Source organism: Opisthocomus hoazin, chromosome Z (assembly GCF_030867145.1).
Source record: "Opisthocomus hoazin isolate bOpiHoa1 chromosome Z, bOpiHoa1.hap1, whole genome shotgun sequence".
Classification (NCBI taxonomy): Eukaryota; Metazoa; Chordata; class Aves; order Opisthocomiformes; family Opisthocomidae; genus Opisthocomus; species Opisthocomus hoazin.
Genome location: NC_134454.1, coordinates 62,809,510 through 62,828,405, shown reverse-complemented (window position 1 = coordinate 62,828,405; position 18,896 = coordinate 62,809,510). Strand labels below are relative to the sequence as shown.

Here is an 18,896-nt window from a genome sequence, read left to right as displayed (position 1 = left end):
TTTTTTGGTTTCTCGGAAGAAACATTAATGAAGAATTTTTTTCACGTGCTTGATTTTTTGCCCTTCCCCCCCCTTTTCAGAGCGAACGTTGCTCTATGGAAGCTGATCCGGGCGCGAGAACTTGCACCGCAAGGCAGCGCAGCCGCCGCCGCGCCCCGCGCTGGCCCGCCCGTCGTGAACGTTCACCGCTGCTGTTCACGCGACGGCGGGGGACTTCCCTTCGGGGCGAGCGCGGCGGCGGTGTGGACTGCCCCGGCCGGCGGAGAGACTCGGGCCGCGGCCCGGCGGGGCTGGAGGCCGTTTCAGGGAGCAGCCGAGGGGCAGGTGCGGGCGACGAAGCAACGGCCACTGCAACCCCCTCCCCGGCGCAGGCTCGTAAGCGACACCACCGCCACAGGGGCCTCGCGGGGCAGCGGGAACGGCGGGACGGGGCCCCCCCAGCGGCGGGGCGGGGCCGCGCCGGGCCGGGCCGGGCCGCCCTCCGCGGAAGGAGGGGGGCAACGCCGCCACCTGCCCCTACCGGGGCCGGCCCGCCCTTGCGGTATTTAGAGGAGCGTTGCGGCCAGGCGTCGCTTGCAGCTGGTGCCAGACATCGGCCTCTCAGTGCTATGCAGGGTGGCGGTATCGAGAACCCGGTGTTTGAGCCACCCAGCCCCGGCCCCAGCCGGCAGCGCCGGGCGAGCCCCGCCAGGGAGGATGGCGACGCCACTGCGTTCGCGGCGGAGGCTGAGGAGGGGCCCTGCGGGTGGGGCCGCTGCGCCCCTAAGGCTCTGCAGCTCTGCAACAACCCCGAGGGCTACCTGGCTGCCTACAGCCTCCTGGCTATCTTCCAAGGTAACCCGTGCCCGCCGCCTTGTCCAGAGCCACAGGCGTGCTGCCCTCCTCTCCGCCGCCTCTGTGGGACGCGGCCCCTGCGGGCCGCCCGCCCGCTGCCCTGGGCGCATCCTGCTGCCCGTCCTGGAGCCGCGGGGGAAGCCAGGCGGGAGCCTGGACGGAGGAACGTACGGAAAGGCTGCTGGCGATTTGGGTGGTGGGTAAGGGGAGGCAGCGTGCGACCAGCTGCCCGAGTTAGGTGCTGTTGCTGACGGTTGAACAGTAGCGGCTTCACTAGGGGAAGAAAGTATCCTAGTGCCCTGCATAGGGAAGTTTCTCATACTGTATTACTCTCTGTACTTCACTCTGTTCCTCCTTCGCTTCTCTTCTTGCCTCCCTTTCTGACCATTGCTGAGTCTGTGGTCTCATCAGCTCTGTGCTTCATAGTCTTGTCTATACCATGCCCCATTGCTCAGAGGGAAATAGTGCTCCATATGCACCTCACAGGTTGAGACATAGGAGCCAGGGAATAAAACACATGATATAAACTAACAGACAAAACTGTAGCGCCCTAGCATGCACTTTGTTACCTGCCCACCAATTAGAAAAGTACATTGGTGTGGTTGGGTGGGACTTTGAGTAACTAAGATGGCTTTAAAAAAACCTGGTTTTTGTTCTGTGGATCCCAGTGCAGCCATCTTTCTAACATTTAACTGATGGTTTAACCTTGGGGGGAGCCTGAAGTTTAACATTCTTGTCTATATTTTTGGTTTTCTGTAACGAGATTGTTAGGGCCTTGGCAAGCCTTAGGCTTAGAAAGTGGTAATAATGGCTGAGGGGGAGGGGAAGCGTTAGTTTACCGGATGTACAAACTTGACGTTTGTAGAGTTTGGGTATCTGTCCATCAAATGGAGCCACTGGATTAATGTTCAGAACCCTTCAGCTTTATTGGATTAGGGATCCTTGTTGCTCATAAAGAATGAGACTGCTGTAGAGGGGTGGGGGGGAGATGTAGAAGAAGAGATTTAGTGCGAGAAGAGCAGGCAGCCTACACTGAAGACATGGAAAATCGATGGCCGCGTTCCTGCCCAGAGCTGCATTGAGGGAACTGGGGTGGTCTGAGGAGAACCGAGAAGAAGGTTTTGCTTAAAACCTAGAAGGATCTGACTGCTACTTTTGTTAACTTGGAAGATCGCTAGAAGAGCCAGTGTCTCTCAGTATGTGTTTCTGTGAACTCTTTCTGATTTCAACCAGTTTAGAATCTGATCTTTTCTTAGCATAAGTGTGTTATGTTGGAGAAGAAGTATCTAAAGAGTTTTGGGCAGAGCCTGTTGTTCCGTGGTAGTGTTTGAAAGGCTGCGCTACAGCTGGTAGGACCAGGAGGTGATTACTGTTGCAGTCGTCCTGCTGTTAGCTCGAATTTATTTTCTCTGACATAGTAAAAAGAAAAGGAGGGGTGAAAGAACTTCTTGCATAGAAGATTTCAATGACCTTAACCAGGTCTTGGTCCTGTTATCTAACTGTACATTTATGCCAGACCTCAGAGAGGTACCTATCAAATGTAGTTCAGATTTAAGGCCTTAATGTAAGGTAACTTCAGGTGCTTGTTTTGAAAGCTGATGTAGCCATGGCTATTATAGAACTTACAGTGTTCTTAATGATGTGTTATCTGGGTTTTCTTAAGTACATTTCCTTTGGCGGGATCACAGAATATAAATCAAGCACTGAAGATTCAACTTTCAGCTCTTTTTGAGAAACAGAAAAAACAATCATTTTCAGACAAGAAGTTCAGTGCTGCATGTGAAACTTTGCAAAAATATTCGGGTCGTGCAGCTTCAGAGTTTGGATAAAAGCACAAAAAACACAACTGGGATTTTCAAGTTGTTTGAGCTATTACTGTACTCTCGCTTTGGGTCTAATTATGTAATTTACCTTCCAAATCACAGAAACCGTCACTGAGGACGATAAAATATATCTGTAAAACTTGCTAATGCTAATGTACTTCTAGGAAAGTTTGTTTCCTAATGTGGTGAAGAATAATGAAGTAATCCTTAACATGATTTTGGTGTAAATGAAAGGTACTTTTTACACAATGAGTAGACATAGTAGGTAGTTATCTGCAGTGACCTGGTATGTGTGTGTAGAATTTTGTGTATTTTTAACAGAAGACATGTATTTATTAGGTTATTTTTTAGCTGCCCTAGAAAAGAGGTTACTGTTATCATTAGCACCTGATTTGCTGTATTTCAGCTTCTCAGATTCCAGGTGAAACTTAACTCCTCATTTCTGGCTGTTTCTCTTTCAAGTACATGTGAAACCTGTATTTCCAGAGTAGAATACACTTCTTTATGTTGAACATGGTTACATGACTAAAACCTCCTTTCTATGTGGCACTTAAAGTTGCATAAATGTATGATTGCATCTTGTAATACAATAACCGGATATGCTGCAGCTCATAGCTGTAGTAGCAAACAAGGTAGAAGTTGTCTCCCTATTTTGAGTGTAAGAAGGACTGCTTATTCCTCATGTCAGTAATAATTTTATTAAATGAAAGAACCATTGTTTGAGACTGGTCTAGTATAATCTGTTTGAAAACTTTGGATAGCACTAATATTTTATACCCTGATTAATTTGTTAGCAGAAGGACTTTTGTTTTTGGTTTCTGTTTTTTAATTTGATGGCTTTAAATCATGTATGATTTGCAGACACCAACACGCTACTTGCTACAACTGTAGAAACATTGGGGGTTTTTTTGGTTAATCGATGAAGAAAAAATTTTCTTGTTTTTCATTGGAGCAAATTAATTTGGTTTACGATTAATCTGGATTTTGTGGGTCAGTACACACTGTACCTGAACTTTTAACAGTTGTGGCAGGACAATAAGGTTTTGGATGATAATAGTTAAAAAATAATTTCTCTATGACTATTGAAGTGTTGACATGTCTGTGTAGGATTGGTTTTTCAGATCCAGTTAGTATCAGCCAAGTTCTGTCTTTCCTGAAGTGACTTCAGTGATTAGTCATGAGATAATGGTGTTGAAGTTTTGCTGCCATTCATCACATCTGCATTTTTACAAATGAAATCTAATTATCCAATAAAATTAAGTGTAAGGTTTTATGGCTTTTAGGATGTTAATTAAACATGGAAACTTAAAATACAGAACTAAAAACAATGTCTTTTACCTGTAATGAACTTGCTATGTAGCCCACTTACTTCATGTGAATGTTTTAAGGCCTTAGTAAATGTTTGAAGTGGTGGCAAATGGAAAGAACTTGTTTGTTCATTCCTTCATGCTAGTATTGTTCTTTGGTCAATGCTGCTTGAGAAGAAAGCTGGCAAATGTATAAATAATGGCAGTGGAGGAACACTTGAATACTGCTGTTAATCCCATATGCACTTAAGTGTGGTGGTCAGACTGACAGGTGAAACTGTCATCCGTAGTATAAAGGCTGTACTAAGGTATTGGAAAATAAAGATTGTGCCAAGAGCTACCTCCTTATAGAAAGCTAAAGTGTTTAGTTGTGGTGGGGATTGCACTGATAGGAAAACAGCTGGTTGATCACAGATTTGGAGTAAATTTGCTGTTTTGTTTTTTTTAATATGTGGAGGACTCCAGGTAGATCTGTTGGAGTTCAGCCTAAGTAGTTGCACTTCTGGATGGTGCAGTGCTTGTTGAAAACTAACGTGACTCCATTGCTGTCCCCAGTAGTTTGTTCCTCTGTTCTGTTCTAGAAATGACATTAGAGAATCATGTTTGAATTTCAGAAATAGAAAGGATAACTGTAGGGCCAGTGTCCTGAGAGATGCTGAGCAGTCATCTGCAACATTACAGAACTCTTCATCTTATTTGCATCTGTGACTCCAAGACTTCTGAAGTTTTTTCCAGGGTATATATTTTATTACAGGCATAGTTTAATTAGGCTACCATGAAGTTATCTGTCTCTGATATGAAGTACAGCTATGCATCTCACTTGTAACAGAATCTTATTTTGGGACTGTTAAAAGTAAACTCCAACTACTTCATATTTCACATACAAACAGAATGTGAAGCAGGATGTGAGATTCAAGTTAGTATTTACAAACAACACTTTTGTAAAAGCGGACAGTGTGTATATGTATGCACTGGCAATTGCAGCTGACTTGCTTCTACCTTTGGGTCAGTTTTTAGAGTTCACTGGTGCTTGAGCAGGGCCAGTTGTGCAAGGCCCTTTCTTTGGGTTGTTGAGGCTTCTGTTTCAGGGAACTTCAAGATTCAGAGGGCAAACTTTTCTCTCAGTTAATCACCTCAGTTGCTCTCAAACAGTTGCAAAATATTTTTAAATAGCTTTATACTTTTTTTTTATACTACAGGGGAAGGATGTCTGTTCAAAAGCCGCCTTGTATCTTCCCTTTGTGATGGCAGGGAGGAAATGATGTTTGTTTGACAATTATTATTTGAAAGCTATGTCCTGAACTTGCTTCTGTTGTTGTTTGTATTCTAATTCAAGTCATAACCTTAACTAATTTCCTTTTAATATGTACAGTATCTTATGACACTGTAATGCATTCTGTTTAAAATCTGTTTGTGCTTCGAACTGAATCTGAAATGTGAACAGAGTTTGAGGCATGTTATTTTGCTGGCTTAATACTTGAGTGTTCAATCTTTAATGCCCACAGGAGAGAACAAAATTGAATAGATCCTGTGCAGTTTGGCTGGCTTAAGTAGGCACTGTATCAATCCATTATATACCTGGATTTTAAAGCTAATAAATACCTTAAAATATAAATTTGTAAATATATTAATGTTAACCCTTCCATCACACAGTAAGTTCACCCTTTGCAAATCTGTCAGATGAAAGTGTCTTTGACTAATTATCTACTTTTTTTTTTTTTTGTAGGTATTGTGGTAAATGGCCTGATTAACATTAGTATTTCAACAATTGAGAAGCGTTATGAGTTGAACAGTTCCCTCACTGGCTTAATCTCTGCAAGCTATGACATTGCTTTTTGTATATTGTCACTGTTTGTGTCTTTCTTTGGAGAAAGAGGGCACAAACCACGATGGCTTGCTTTCTCAGCATTTATGCTAGGATTGGGCTCACTTATATTTTCTTTACCACACTTCAGTAGTGGAAAATACCACTATGGAGCTAAACTTGCAGGTAAGCTTATCTTTGTGTTTTCAAAATGATTAAAAAAAAAAAATCTCTGTAGTGACGGTACAACTCTTAATTTGGTACAACATAGCTAATCTGTGTCAAAGTCCTAAAAAGAGGGAATTATTTCTAACACTGAAAATAAAATGTTTCTGTGAAATCCATAAATTGAAGAGCCGTCTCTCTGCACATGGAACTTTCTTTTTCAGAGGAGATCTGAGTGTCAATATTGGTTCTTGCACATAACACTTGAATAAAATGCTTTTTTGACTTGCATTGATGAATGCAATTAAAATTCATTTTGTGTGAAAAATGATCTGGCATTTCTTTGTGAATACGAATGCAAGTTATGTTAGTGATGTAGAATAAATGTTAAGGGAAAGCTGTTAGACGTATTGTCTTGAAAGGCTACATGTTCCAGTTTTTTGGATTTTGAACTATAACAAGGCATCTTGAGTTATTAATTAACAAGTTCCATGGAGTTCTTCTGAAACGTTGATTAGAACTTGTGGATTTCTTTGAAATAAAGAGGGAACAAGCAGTACTGAACTACACTGAACAAAGCACAGGTAAATCACTGAAGTAGCCAGCTCTCAGAACTTTTCTCATAAAACAAGACAAATGCAGTGGGCTTAATGCCAGCTATTTGCATCTCAACTTAGTGGCACACCTGTGACTAATAAAGAAACATCCAAATATGTTTAAAGCAGGATGACTTAATCTTTTAGGATTGTCTTAATTGTTATTGTAGTGTTTAATCAGATTTATGCCTTCAATGAGTAAGCATATTAGAGTGTTCACTAGAAAAACATCAGTAGCTGTTAAGCAATCTGATGGAAGGTTCTCAGTCTTCCAGTTCATGATTCTCAAAGTATTTTTTAAAGTGCTTATAATGTCACACACTTCCATGAGCTGTTCAGACATTGACCATTCGTTAAATAACTTTGGTAAGCTATTGTTCCCATCTAATAAATGAGGATCTGAGGCAGAAGTTAACTGAAGTTTTAACTGAACAAAAGAAAAAACTCTTCAGTGTTTGGAGGCTATGAGCAGATGGTTACTTGTTACCCCTTAGTAAAGGGGCAACAGCTTACTTGCTCCTGGCTCTATTACAATTCCATTTCTTGACAGTTTCAGTATTATCCTCCCTACTTTACTAGTATGAAAATGAAGACGAATTGAATACAAAAAAGTTCCAACCTGATTGGGTGGGGTTTGTTTTAGTGAATTAAGACACTGACAGAGTGGGACTTTGACAGAGATGGCCAACTATTGCAAATGATCTTTCCCCCTCCTACCAATTTTGGTTGAAATCTCAAAGAATCTGTTCCTGTTTCATCAAACATCTACCACTTTATCCACCATTATAGATGCTGTAGCTGTTGATACCTTATTAGGGATTGTGTTCTACATAGAATTTTGAAATCTAAAAGGTGTAGGGAAAATGTTAAATGGAATGTCTGCTTTCTTCTCCATGGCACTGTAAGTGGACTGAATTCATGCTGTTTTGACTGCTGTAATGCAGGGTGAGCAGATTTAATGACTTCAGGTGACTTAAACCAAATGCTATCAATGATAAATGATTACAGAGTGCAGGGGATGTCTGCACCGTGACAGATTTGATGTAAATATGCAGGTGCTGTGGAACGGCGTTCTTTAACAGTTAACCACAGTACATGATTTTATAGAATGTCTAGTTTAGCTAGTTCTGATGTTGATGAAGCATCTTAACTATAACATTTAGCTGCAGAATTGAACAGCACCACACTCCAGAAGACCTTCCGTTTTGCTTATTTGTTTGGGTGAGTAGTCTATAGGGATTTTAATGAATTGGGGACAAAGTCCTTTGTTTGATGTTTTGTATTAAAGTCTACCACCTGATTTCTTTCTGAACAGTTCCTAATTGGTTACTTGATCATTTATGTTCATCTGTTGTATGTAAGTACAGTGACTTTCACCTGCAGGACAACTTCAAATTATGGTTCAGTGCAATATTTAACATGTCTACCAGGTTAATTAATAGATCTAGTCTGGAATACAAAATACATCTAGCCTCCAGTATAAGGCTTACAGACTTCCTGGAACTTACTGTTTTACCTTGAGATATTAATTTACTTTTATTCTGAGTGTATACATATCCTACTCTACAAAACTATTCCACTGGAAATATTTATCATAATAGCACTCTTTAGAAACAGTTGAATCAATTTCATATTGAAAGAGTAGCTAACCAATGGTCTGTCTATTTACAGAAACTTTTAGCCACAGAAAACAAGCCTTGTCTAATCCCCAGAAAAGCTTCAGACTCCAATTTGTAACCTAGATGTAACCGGTTATTTGTTCTGATAATTTTTTAGGTTATGTAGGGTCATCAGTGTCTCAGCTGGGTCTGATATTTGTAGTCAGGGGCTCCATCTAGTGCCTTGTCTGTAATGAAACCATTCTGTATTTGATTACCTGTAGACAGTACAGGTGACTGTAAAAACTGAAGATGCTATAAGCAATGTACTTTTAAAATTCTATCTTGAATCTCACTGAGACATGTTTAAATTTGTAAAAGATGTCTGTCACAGCAAATGTGAAATGTACGTTTTCACTTGGCACAGGAAGATGACTTTATTGTGAAGACAGTCAAGCACTGGAACAGATGGCCCAGAAAGACTGTGCTGTCTGTATTTCTGGGGTTTTCAAGACCCTGCTGAGTGAAGTCCTGAGCAACTTGGTTTGCATTCAGTTTTGACATTTTTTGGTTTAGGAGGTTGGACTACATGACTCCCTAATGCCTCTTCCAACCTGAATTATCCCATGAGTCTCTTCAATAACAGGATATGAATGTCATCTTTGGAAAAAAGAAATATCTTTGTTAGTAACAAGTATTAGCCATTTGAGTTGAAATGTGTGTGGTGTGATTTGAGAAGAGGGACAATGACTTGAATGCCTTTCTTCGGTTCTCTGTTATTCTGGAAACTCAGGTGGTAAGTCATTTAGGGTCTGAGAGTTAGCGAATCTTCTCAGAAGGGCACTGATTGATCTTCCTTCCCGGAACATGCCAAGGACAATTAAAGATTGAAAAAGACCGTGGCAGTTGGGTACTAATCGTGATGAATCTGTGTGATGCCAGCCTCTAACTTGACTGTTTTTGTTGTGTACCATCAGTATGTCTGTGACTTCTCTGTTGGTTTTGCTCTCTGAAGAGACTATCTGATTAGTCAAATAATAGATACTGCTGCTGTTCTTTACACTGCTTGGTCTGTTTCTCTATACCAGTTCAATGTTGTGTAATACTGTAACATCTGCCTTTAGAAACTAAAAACTTATTTTTCATTCAGCATGTTCATTGAAGCTTTCAATGATTTTCCCATTCAGGACTTAAAGGGGAGAAAAATTTTTAAGTTTAAAAAGGAGTAGAACCAGGCTATTCTGTATTTCTTACTCCTCGCAAATCTTTAAACTGTTCTCCGCCCCCCACAAGACAAAACCTCCTCATGCCTACTGGCTGCAGTTTAAGGTGTGAATAAAACTAGTCTTGACTTGACTTTACTTGTAATTAATGTAATTGCTAAGTCATCTCACAGTTGATTCTGCCTTCTTGGCTAGTATGTTGCATTAGATATTTGGGAACATTTTGGGCTTTACGTAACTTGGATTCAGGTAGATCTATTAGATTAAAGCATGCAAGAAGGTGTGTAGTGACTAACTCTGTTGAATGATGTTGCCTTTAATGCAGTTCTGCTCTTTAAAGTGCAAGTGTAATCCACTGAGTTTTAGAATGGGGAAAAAAAGTTTAATGAGAAAAGGTAGTTAAAAATGGTCAGCCACCCATCTTAAACTTCTCTCAGACGGCTTACCTCAGGTTAGACTTTCTTGATTATGTAGAGGCTAGTGCCTTCCCTCTCCACCATTCTTATGAAAACAGTAAAGAGTCTTGTGGATCTAATCCAGGTCAGATTTAATCTGTGTCGCTTTACCAATCTGCTTAAACTTTGGACTGGTACAAGAAGGGGATGACATGAATAGCTGAGGTAAACTGTTGTTTGATGGCAGTTTTGACTTGTATTGGTTTAAACTAATCTCATAGTTCTGTGGTAAGTAGTCTTTGCTTTTAAAATGTCTCTTGGAAACATGAAATATGGTCCATGACTCCACTCAGCAAGTGCCTGGGTACTTGCTGACTTTAAAAAAAATTCAACAACAAAAAAAACCCCAAAGAGGTCTGATACCTGATGCAATTAAATGTATTATAAGTATCTTAAAGTGCATATTTATGGTTGTCTTAATTTTGTAGTGAGACCTCATTACATGGTTCTGAAAACAAACTGGTGTAATAAGCTTCTCTCATCTCAATGTCAGGATAAATTTCCTAAGGCATAGAAACTAAAGAGCTGGAAAACTGAAGGAGAGAGGCTGTAATCAATTAGTTACACAATGGCACGTGCTTTTATATTGACTTGAACTGAGACATTGGTGGTGGGGATGGGGGTTCATGAAGAACCTTGATCTGTCAGAGTTTGATTGCCGTTACTGTGTGTGATCTGCTTATTTTCATGAAGCTCTTTCTAGATCTCAAATTAGGCTACGCTTTTGTCCTTGGAATGTGGAAAGAGGGGCAGGCCACTTGGGAAGAGTACAGAAACGTGGTGAGAGCACGCAGGGATGTGACGAGGAAGGCCAAGGCCCACCTGGAATTGAAGCTGGCAAGGGATGTCAAAAACAACAAGAAGGGCTTCTTCAACTACATCAGCAGCAAAACGAAGGCTAGGGACAACGTGGGGCCGCTGCTGAATGAGGCGGGTGTCCTGGTGACGGAGGATGCAGAGAAGGCAGAGCTACTGAATGCCTTCTTTGCTTCAGTCTTCAGTGCTAAGACTGGCCCTCAGGAATCCCAGGACCCGGAGGTAAGAGAAGAAGCCTACAAAGAGGATGACTTTCCCTTGGTCGAGGAGGACTGTGTGAGGGATCGCTTAAGCGATCTGGATGTCCACAAATCCATGGGCCCTGATGGAATGCACCCACGAGTGCTGAGGGAGCTGGCGGATGTCATTGCTGAGCCACTCTCCACCATCTTTGAGAGGTCCTGGAGGACAGGAGAGGTGCCCGAGGACTGGAGAAAGGCCAATGTCACTCCAATCTTCAAAAAGGGCAAGAAGGAGGACCCAGGGAACTACAGGCCGGTCAGCCTCGCCTCCATCCCGGGAAAGGTGATGGAGCAGCTTATCCTGGAGGCCATCATGAAGCAAGTGGAAGAAAAGAAGGTTATCAGGAGTAGTCAGCATGGATTCACCAAGGGGAAATCATGCCTGACCAATTTCATAGCTTTCTACAATGACATGACTGGCTGGGTAGACGAAGGGAGAGCTGTGGATGTTGTCTACCTGGACTTCAGCAAGGCTTTCGACACAGTCTCCAATGATATCCTCCTAGGGAAGCTGAGGAGGTGTGGGCTGCATGAGTGGTCGGTGAAGTGGATAGAGAACTGGCTGAATGGCAGAACTCACAGAGGGTTGTCATCAGCGGCACTGAGTCTAGTTGGAGGCTGGTAACAAGTGGTGTCCCCCAGGGGTCAGTACTGGGCCCAGTCTTGTTCAACTTCTTCATCAACGACCTGGATGAAGAGTTAGAATGTACCCTCAGCAAGTTTGCTGATGGCACCAAACTGGGAGGTGTGGTAGACACACCAGAAGGCTGTGCTGCCGTTCAGCGTGACCTGGATAGGCTGGAAAGCTGGGCAGAGAGGAACGTGATGAGGTTCAACAAGGGCAAATGCAGGGTCCTGCACCTGGGGAGGAACAACCCCATGCATGAGTACAGGCTTGGGGTGGACCTGCTGGAGAGCAGCTCTGCGGAGAGGGACCTGGGCGTCCTGGTGGACGACAGGTTAACCATGAGCCAGCAGTGTGCCCTGGCTGCCAAGAAAGCCAATGGGATCCTGGGGTGCATCAAGAAGAGTGTGGCCAGCAGGTCGAGGGAGGTTCTCCTTCCCCTCTACACTGCCCTAGTGAGGCCTCATCTGGAGTACTGTGTCCAGTTCTGGGCTCCCCAGTTCAAGAAAGATGAAGAGCTACTGGAGAGAGTCCAGTGGAGGGCTACGAGGATGATGAGGGGACTGGAACATCTCCCCTACGAGGAGAGGTTGAGGGAACTGGGCTTGTTCAGCCTGAAGAAGAGAAGGCTGCGAGGGGACCTTATAAATGCTTACAAATATCTGAAGGGTGGGTGTCAGGAGGATGGGGCCAAGCTCTTTTCAGTGGTGCCCAGTGACAGGACAAGGGGCAATGGGCACAAACTGAAGCACAGGAAGTTCCGTCTGAACATGAGGAAGAACTTCTTCCCTCTGAGGGTGACGGAGCACTGTCCCAGGCTCCCCAGGGAGGTTGTGGAGTCTCCTTCTCTGGAAATATTCAAGACCCGCCTGGACAAGGTCCTGTGCAGCCTGCTGTAGGTGACCCTGCTTTGGCAGGAGGGTTGGACTAGATGACCCACAGAGGTCCCTTCCAACCCCTACCATTCTGTGATTCTGTGATTTAACATCATTCATGGCATCTTCTTGCTCTGCATGACTTGCTTTCTGATGTGTGTATTTTAACAAGATATTATTATTTGTGTACTAAAATAAGTAGCTAAATGCTGTTTTAGACTTGCCCAGTAGGTATTAGAGGCTAACTTATAACTGCAGGTATGTTCTTTGTATGTGCTGTACATGAATAAGTGTACATTAACAACATACTGTAGGACATGTTGTCTTTGTATAGTCAGTTTTAGATGCTGTGCATGTAAATAACGCAAAGTTAACTTGATTTAAGACTTAATTTCCTGGAAAAAAGAGGAATCACTGAAAAAGGTATACTTACAATAAATGGAAAATATACTCTGAAAACTAATTTTCAGAGTAGCGATTCTTAATAAAATATTCCCCTTGTGGCTTCAGTATAGCATGAAAATGAGGATTGTGCCTAGGTGGGAAGGAAAGAAAATTTTCATGACAACTCCTTTTGAAGTGAGGTTTTCCCATTGCTCTATGTTGGCCACTTTCTGTGCAACAGCACTGAATCACCTGTTGTGTGCTACATGACTCCACCACCACTATGGTGCTGTTCCTTCTGGGGGAAGTCACGATAAAGCTGATGGATGCATTATAACATCAATGTAAACAGTTTTCTTTAAATGTGTGGCAAGCATTTCCTAGTGTTTTATGTCTTGTGAGCCCTAAACATAGACAAGCTTGCGTTTTGTTTGCTTAAATAAAAACTTTTCTCAAATGTGAAAGGACCTGAGAAAAATGACGGAATAATTTTGTAGCAAAGAATTGATAATTAATAAGTCTATGCATCTGATCTAAAGGGTGTTTTCATATATCTGCACAGTGTGGCTTGTTTTCACTAGTCTGAGTTTATCATCTTCCTTAGGGTTGTATGCTCTACTGTGGAAAAACCTGGAAAGAGCCATGCTGCTCATTTTGATCTTGTCACTTGGGACTGTCTGCTACTAAAAGTGCAATGATAGCAGGAGAAAGGAGAAAAGAAAACATGCTCCCTGACTTCACTTCCTCTTTTCTCTTCCCTCCTCATAGTGGCAAACATTACAGGAGCAGATTGAACCTTAGGCTGTTCTACCTCTGCTTCCATCTTTGTGTGTCTCTGTCAAAAAGTACAGAGGCTTTACATTAACTTCTCATTCTGGAGATATGGTACCGTGTGCTCTTTGAGAGTTAGTGGTGTGGTTTTTTTAAGGTGTTTCTTTTTTTTAGGGAAGCATTTCTCAAACAGTGTATGAGAAGGGTGTATTATCTTTGTTTTCGACTCTAATGACTGCACTTTCCAGCAGTCCAGCTTTCCTCAGGTGGTTCAGGGTGCTCTGTCACTTAAGAATGGAAGTTGTTTGTACTGCTCCTCAGAATTATTATAAGGTACAAGAAGAAAATAAATTGTCTGTTACCTAGGAGTTTTCATTAACGTGCTTGTTGCATGCGTCTGGTCAATAATGCTTTCAACAAGCCAGAACAGTTTAATAAGGCTATTTCATCCATCTTCCCTTTGTGATAAGGAAACAAAACCCAAGCCATAGCAGCATTTCTTCTGGGGGATAGGATATCATAGACAATTAGGGCACTGTGGTGTAGGATTCATTAGTAGTCCTGAAAATTAAAATGGGAGCCTGGCACTAACAGCACTTCATATATAGTTTGGCTTTCAGTACTGATTTTTCTTCAGCTGGATTGTCATGAGCTGGGTAACAGAATTTTTGTCTGGCTGTCTCTTTCAGATACATGTCAAACTCCAGCAACAGGCTCTGCTAACTTCACTTGCAGTGCCAGCACAAAGTCTTCACTTCCCAACTATCTATATGTCTTTATCCTGGGACAGCTGCTGCTTGGAGTTGGAGGAACTCCATTATATACTTTGGGAACAGCTTTTATTGATGATAGTGTCCCAAAGCACAAGTCTTCACTTTATATAGGTAACTTTTAAAACTGTTTATAACACATTGTCTGATCATAGACTACAGTGTCTTCCAAATGCTTTTATTAATTCCTCTAGTTAAATCAATCTTGTCGTTGTTTACTTACATGCATAAATTGTTTCTGTATCAGTTAATGTGCAAGTTGGGTTTTAGTCTGCTATAAGTAAAAAGTGTTTTCAGTAGTTATTTTACAGAGCAAGGTAAGGCTACTTTGTGCATTTCTGCTTTTCTTAACACTTTCAGCTACTGACATTAAGTAGTTAATGTAGTCTGCCTCTTAACAACAGAAGAAGTTGTAGCAGAAATTTGCTTTTTACTGCCACAGGTGTTGAAAACTTCTGTATATCAGGTCAGTAGCCAGACCTTACCATGTCCTTTTACCTTCTAACAGTAGGCTGTCCCCTCAGTGCAGAGATGCTCCTGTGCGTCATGTGATCAATGTAGTTCTCTAGCCACATACAAATCTGGCACTTCAGGAGGAAATACTGGAAGTATCTTTCCCTAACTGAAAGTGAAGGGATTGACTAGAAATATAGAGAATGTGTTTGTCTTACTATGAGGATGTTTGAAAGCTGAGGAATACTAATTCCTGGCAGTGGTTTTTAGTCTTTCTAGTCAGCATTTTCTGGGTTATATGCATTTTTACTGCCAAGTTCATTGCAGTTTAAGTGTGTTTTCTGTGAGTATGAAGATACTTGTTATTTTTAGGTGTGGGCTCATAAGAGTATGTAACTCACAGGAGGAATTCAAAGCATCTCAGATTCTTGGTCTGTTTTCCAGATGAAATCAATATTTTAGGGGGCAAAATTGGAATCATAATCTATTTGCATACAATTCTTGCCTAATTGTTACAGACAAGCCACTTCATTTGGTGCCAACAAATAGAATAGTTGCATATGTTAAATCTGAAGTACAAAGACAGCTTTTATTTTTGCTGTTTCTTTATATTGAAAGAGAGGATTTTTACACATTTTCCTGAGGCCAGTGAAATAAATAGAGCAGAACTGGGACTGTCTGTGTGATTAGGGGATCAAGAAGTGGCCTGAAAAATCAGGAATGATGTCAGTGTCTGTACTTAAAACATAGGAGACCAATACAATAAATAAATGATTGTGCAATCTTTGGGCAACTGCTGAGTTCAGAACAACAGTGTTTTCTGCATAATGTCACAAAACTAGAAGGCAAGTGAGTTGACAGGTAGCTGCATTAAGCCTTAATACTTTTTCTTTTTATGCAGTGTATTGAGGATTTAAAACATATTGTGTTGCGTTGCCTAATGCAAGAAGGCTTGTGCAAGGCAGCAAAAAGACCCCCTAAAATGTTCTGCTAGTGTCTGTAAATAGCTGCTAGCATCTCATGCTATAAGCTTGCAACTCCTAAGTTGGTAGTTTCTTTCTCTTCTGAAACTGGGTGCATTTTCATGAGCACTGTTCCCCTCTTGCTGAACTGAGGCATCTACATCTAAAGCCCGTGAAAAGTTAAGCAATTCTAAATGATAACTGAAACTGAATGATCTATAGGAGGAAACAGGCACCTCTTATGCTAGATTTGATGTTCTGTAGGATGAATGTAGACTTAACTCAGAAAGATCCTAGGAGTGTGTCAGTATTTCCAAAACGTAGGAGAACCTGGGATATGTCAACTCAATATTTATTTTGATTTACTGGTATTTGAGTGTGCCCTTCTGTGTCCCTTCTCCCTCTTACACTCCCCTCTCCCCCCCATCCTTCCTGTTTGCTGTCTAAAGAGAGTGAAATAATACTACATAGTCAGGATCCAGGCACTTCAGGAGAAAAATGAGAAATCCAGATTCTTCAGTCTGGGGAAAAGCATAGAATATCAGCAGTAAGGATGCATGTCTTACCAATTTTTTAGACAGATTTAGTTACTATTAGTTGCAAGCCTTTGCAGAGACAATGCTCCTGCCAGCAGTGTTAAAGTGCCACAGGCATCTGGCTGGTAGGCCAGGGAGACTATTATGACATTGAGAAAAATCTTGTCCTAAGGCCATAAAAATACGGATGCACCTGCTCTTTAGTAGGATATGGTTACACCAGCAACTGTGTTTTTTGTTTTGGTTTATTAGTGGTTTTGTTTGGGGTATTTTTCGTTTTTTTAGAACTGTCAGGAGCTGTTAAGATTCCTTCCTTTGTATTTTAAGGCTCGTATCAATAAACTGAGTTCTCAGTGACCTGAAGTGGCAGTTATTACTTCAGTTAAAAGTTTTAGTGGAACCCTGGCTTCTGGTCTTGGCAGATCTAAAAACCAGCGTGAGACTCAAAGATATAGATATGTAGGTTTTTAAAGATTGTGGGCATATACTATTAACAACTGATGCTTGTCCTCACTTCAGAAACTTTTGATTGTAGGTACAGGATGTGCAAAAGGCAATCTAATAATGCTTAAAGATGCTGTCAGTGAAGTGTCTTTTGCGAACCTCTGAGTTGCAGCTTTTAATGAGAGTGGCAAACTTTCTTGCTGAGGGACAAGTACAAATTTTGTCTTCTGTGTAGTATAGTTGAGGTAATGACAGTGAAAGAACAGGTTGAATTACAGAAACAATTTGTTCTGAAATTGATTTAGGATTTTTTTTTAAAGAAGGCTTTAAAAATGTATGGTGAACTTGATGTATTTTCTCTTCTAGGAATTGGCTATGCCATGTCACTGCTGGGTCCTGCTATTGGCTATGTTTTAGGAGGGCAGCTACTCAATATTTATATTGACATCCAGATCCCAGAAAGGCAAGATACAACTTAATCTTTTGCTTTCTATTTTATTTTCCTAATAATGCATATTAAAGTCTTCAGATTTTCTCCATGTGAGGAGGAGAAAGAGTTTTTGTTTGGAAAACAAAGGAGCTTCTTTAACTTGGTAACAAGTTGCATTTACAAGGGCTTCTAGCAAGTGAGTAACTTCCCACAGTGAGTAGCCACTCCATTGTGTGTTAAAGTTTCTCTGTAGTGCAAATACTTAGTTCTAGCTTTTGAGATATTAGCTATTTTAAAGCTGATTAACAAAAAATGCTTTGTCTTTTGATTACTTGCTCATTTAGAGTTAGATTTGCAACTATTGATTTTATGTACAAAAATTTCCCTGAGGTGGGATATGAGGGGTAGGATACTGCTTCCTCCTGGGGAAGAGCTTGCTAGAAAATCTACCAATCGAGTAATAATCCACTGTTAAAAAAATGTTATAAATTTTACTACTGTCCAAACAGCCTCATTTAAACTTTTATTTACTATGTTTTAGGGACTTGTGATCAATGCAATGACATTTGGAACTTCTGTATTGGCTTTCACAAAGCTCATTGATCATGAAGATTCTGTCTATAAACAGCTTTTTCACTATCTTAATAATGATATGGGATCTTGAAATGAGGGCCAAATAGTGGCCTTGAAGTCAGAATGACTTTGACTAATGAGTTGAAAGCTGTATTTGGTAGAATGCAGTATTATAATAGAGCTTAATGTGCTTTAAACAAGCAAACTAAATAATACATGTAGAAAACAAGAAAATGACAGTATTCAAAGGCTTTTGTTAAATCAGTATTAAAAAAACTCTAAGTCACTGACATCTGAAATTGCTGATTTGAGTTCATAAGTGCTAAACCTGCTTTTTCCAAATTAATTTTCCAGTACAAAGATAGATCAAGATGACCCACGTTGGCTTGGAGCATGGTGGATAGCATTTCTTGCATGCTTTTTTGCAGTTTGGCTTCTTATAATACCTTTTTCATGCTTTCCAAAACACCTACCAGGTAAATGTTTAACGGTAATGGGCTGTTTTGGAGGAGAGATTTGCTTATGCTTGTGAGTTATAGACTGCTGGGCTGAGTGATTGATTCCTCTTTGATTCTGTTTCTCAGTTAACTGTCTTTGGCTAAAACCTGATGATAAATACCTTGTTTCCTGTATGCGGCCTTTAAAACAAGGCGAATGAGCTCAAAGGTGGATCTTGTGTACATAATGATGTACAGTAGGACTGGAAACAGGTAGAGCATGGAAACTGATGGTCAAAGTTTGGAAGATGCTTTCAGCTAAGCACCCAGGGCTATGTTTACAGCTGCTGTATTACCCACAAAGAATCGTAAGGAAATTCCATTAACTTAACTCATGCATTGTTGCCTTTGACTCTATTGTCTTATTGTTTTGGGCGCAATAATGAAGCGTGAATCAATTTTCTAAAAAGAATAATTTTAATATAATTTCTGTTCAGGCAGATACTATTTAGGAGTCTCTTGGAAGAGCATCTAAAGGAACTGACTGTACTTATCTGGAAAGAGAAATGATGGAGGAAAAGAAACAATGAAGTAGGGAACCTGGGTGAATGTGAGGATGATTTTAAAAAAATAAAAATTGAAATGGGCTTCAGGATTGTCTGAGTTTTTTAGGCTATTCCTGATAATATCATCTTACAGCCAAGGCCTTCCAATGGAAGCATGACGCTTTTAGCCAAATTATTCTTTCTGCGGCAGTACATTATTGATCTTTT

General features: G+C 41.1%; 1 protein-coding gene across 1 annotated transcript in view; it reads left to right on the top strand.

Moving 5' to 3' along the window:
- Positions 1-608: 608 nt before the first annotated feature.
- The window catches only part of SLCO4C1 (solute carrier organic anion transporter family member 4C1), a 35,628-nt gene continuing 17,340 nt past the window's right edge, over positions 609-18,896 (top strand). Inside the window, exons 1-5 of the mRNA XM_075411177.1 lie at positions 609-834; positions 5,691-5,954; positions 14,208-14,402; positions 17,050-17,146; positions 18,041-18,162. Coding sequence (XP_075267292.1) covers positions 609-834; positions 5,691-5,954; positions 14,208-14,402; positions 17,050-17,146; positions 18,041-18,162 — 904 coding nt within the window. The remainder of the gene's footprint in view (positions 835-5,690; positions 5,955-14,207; positions 14,403-17,049; positions 17,147-18,040; positions 18,163-18,896) is intronic.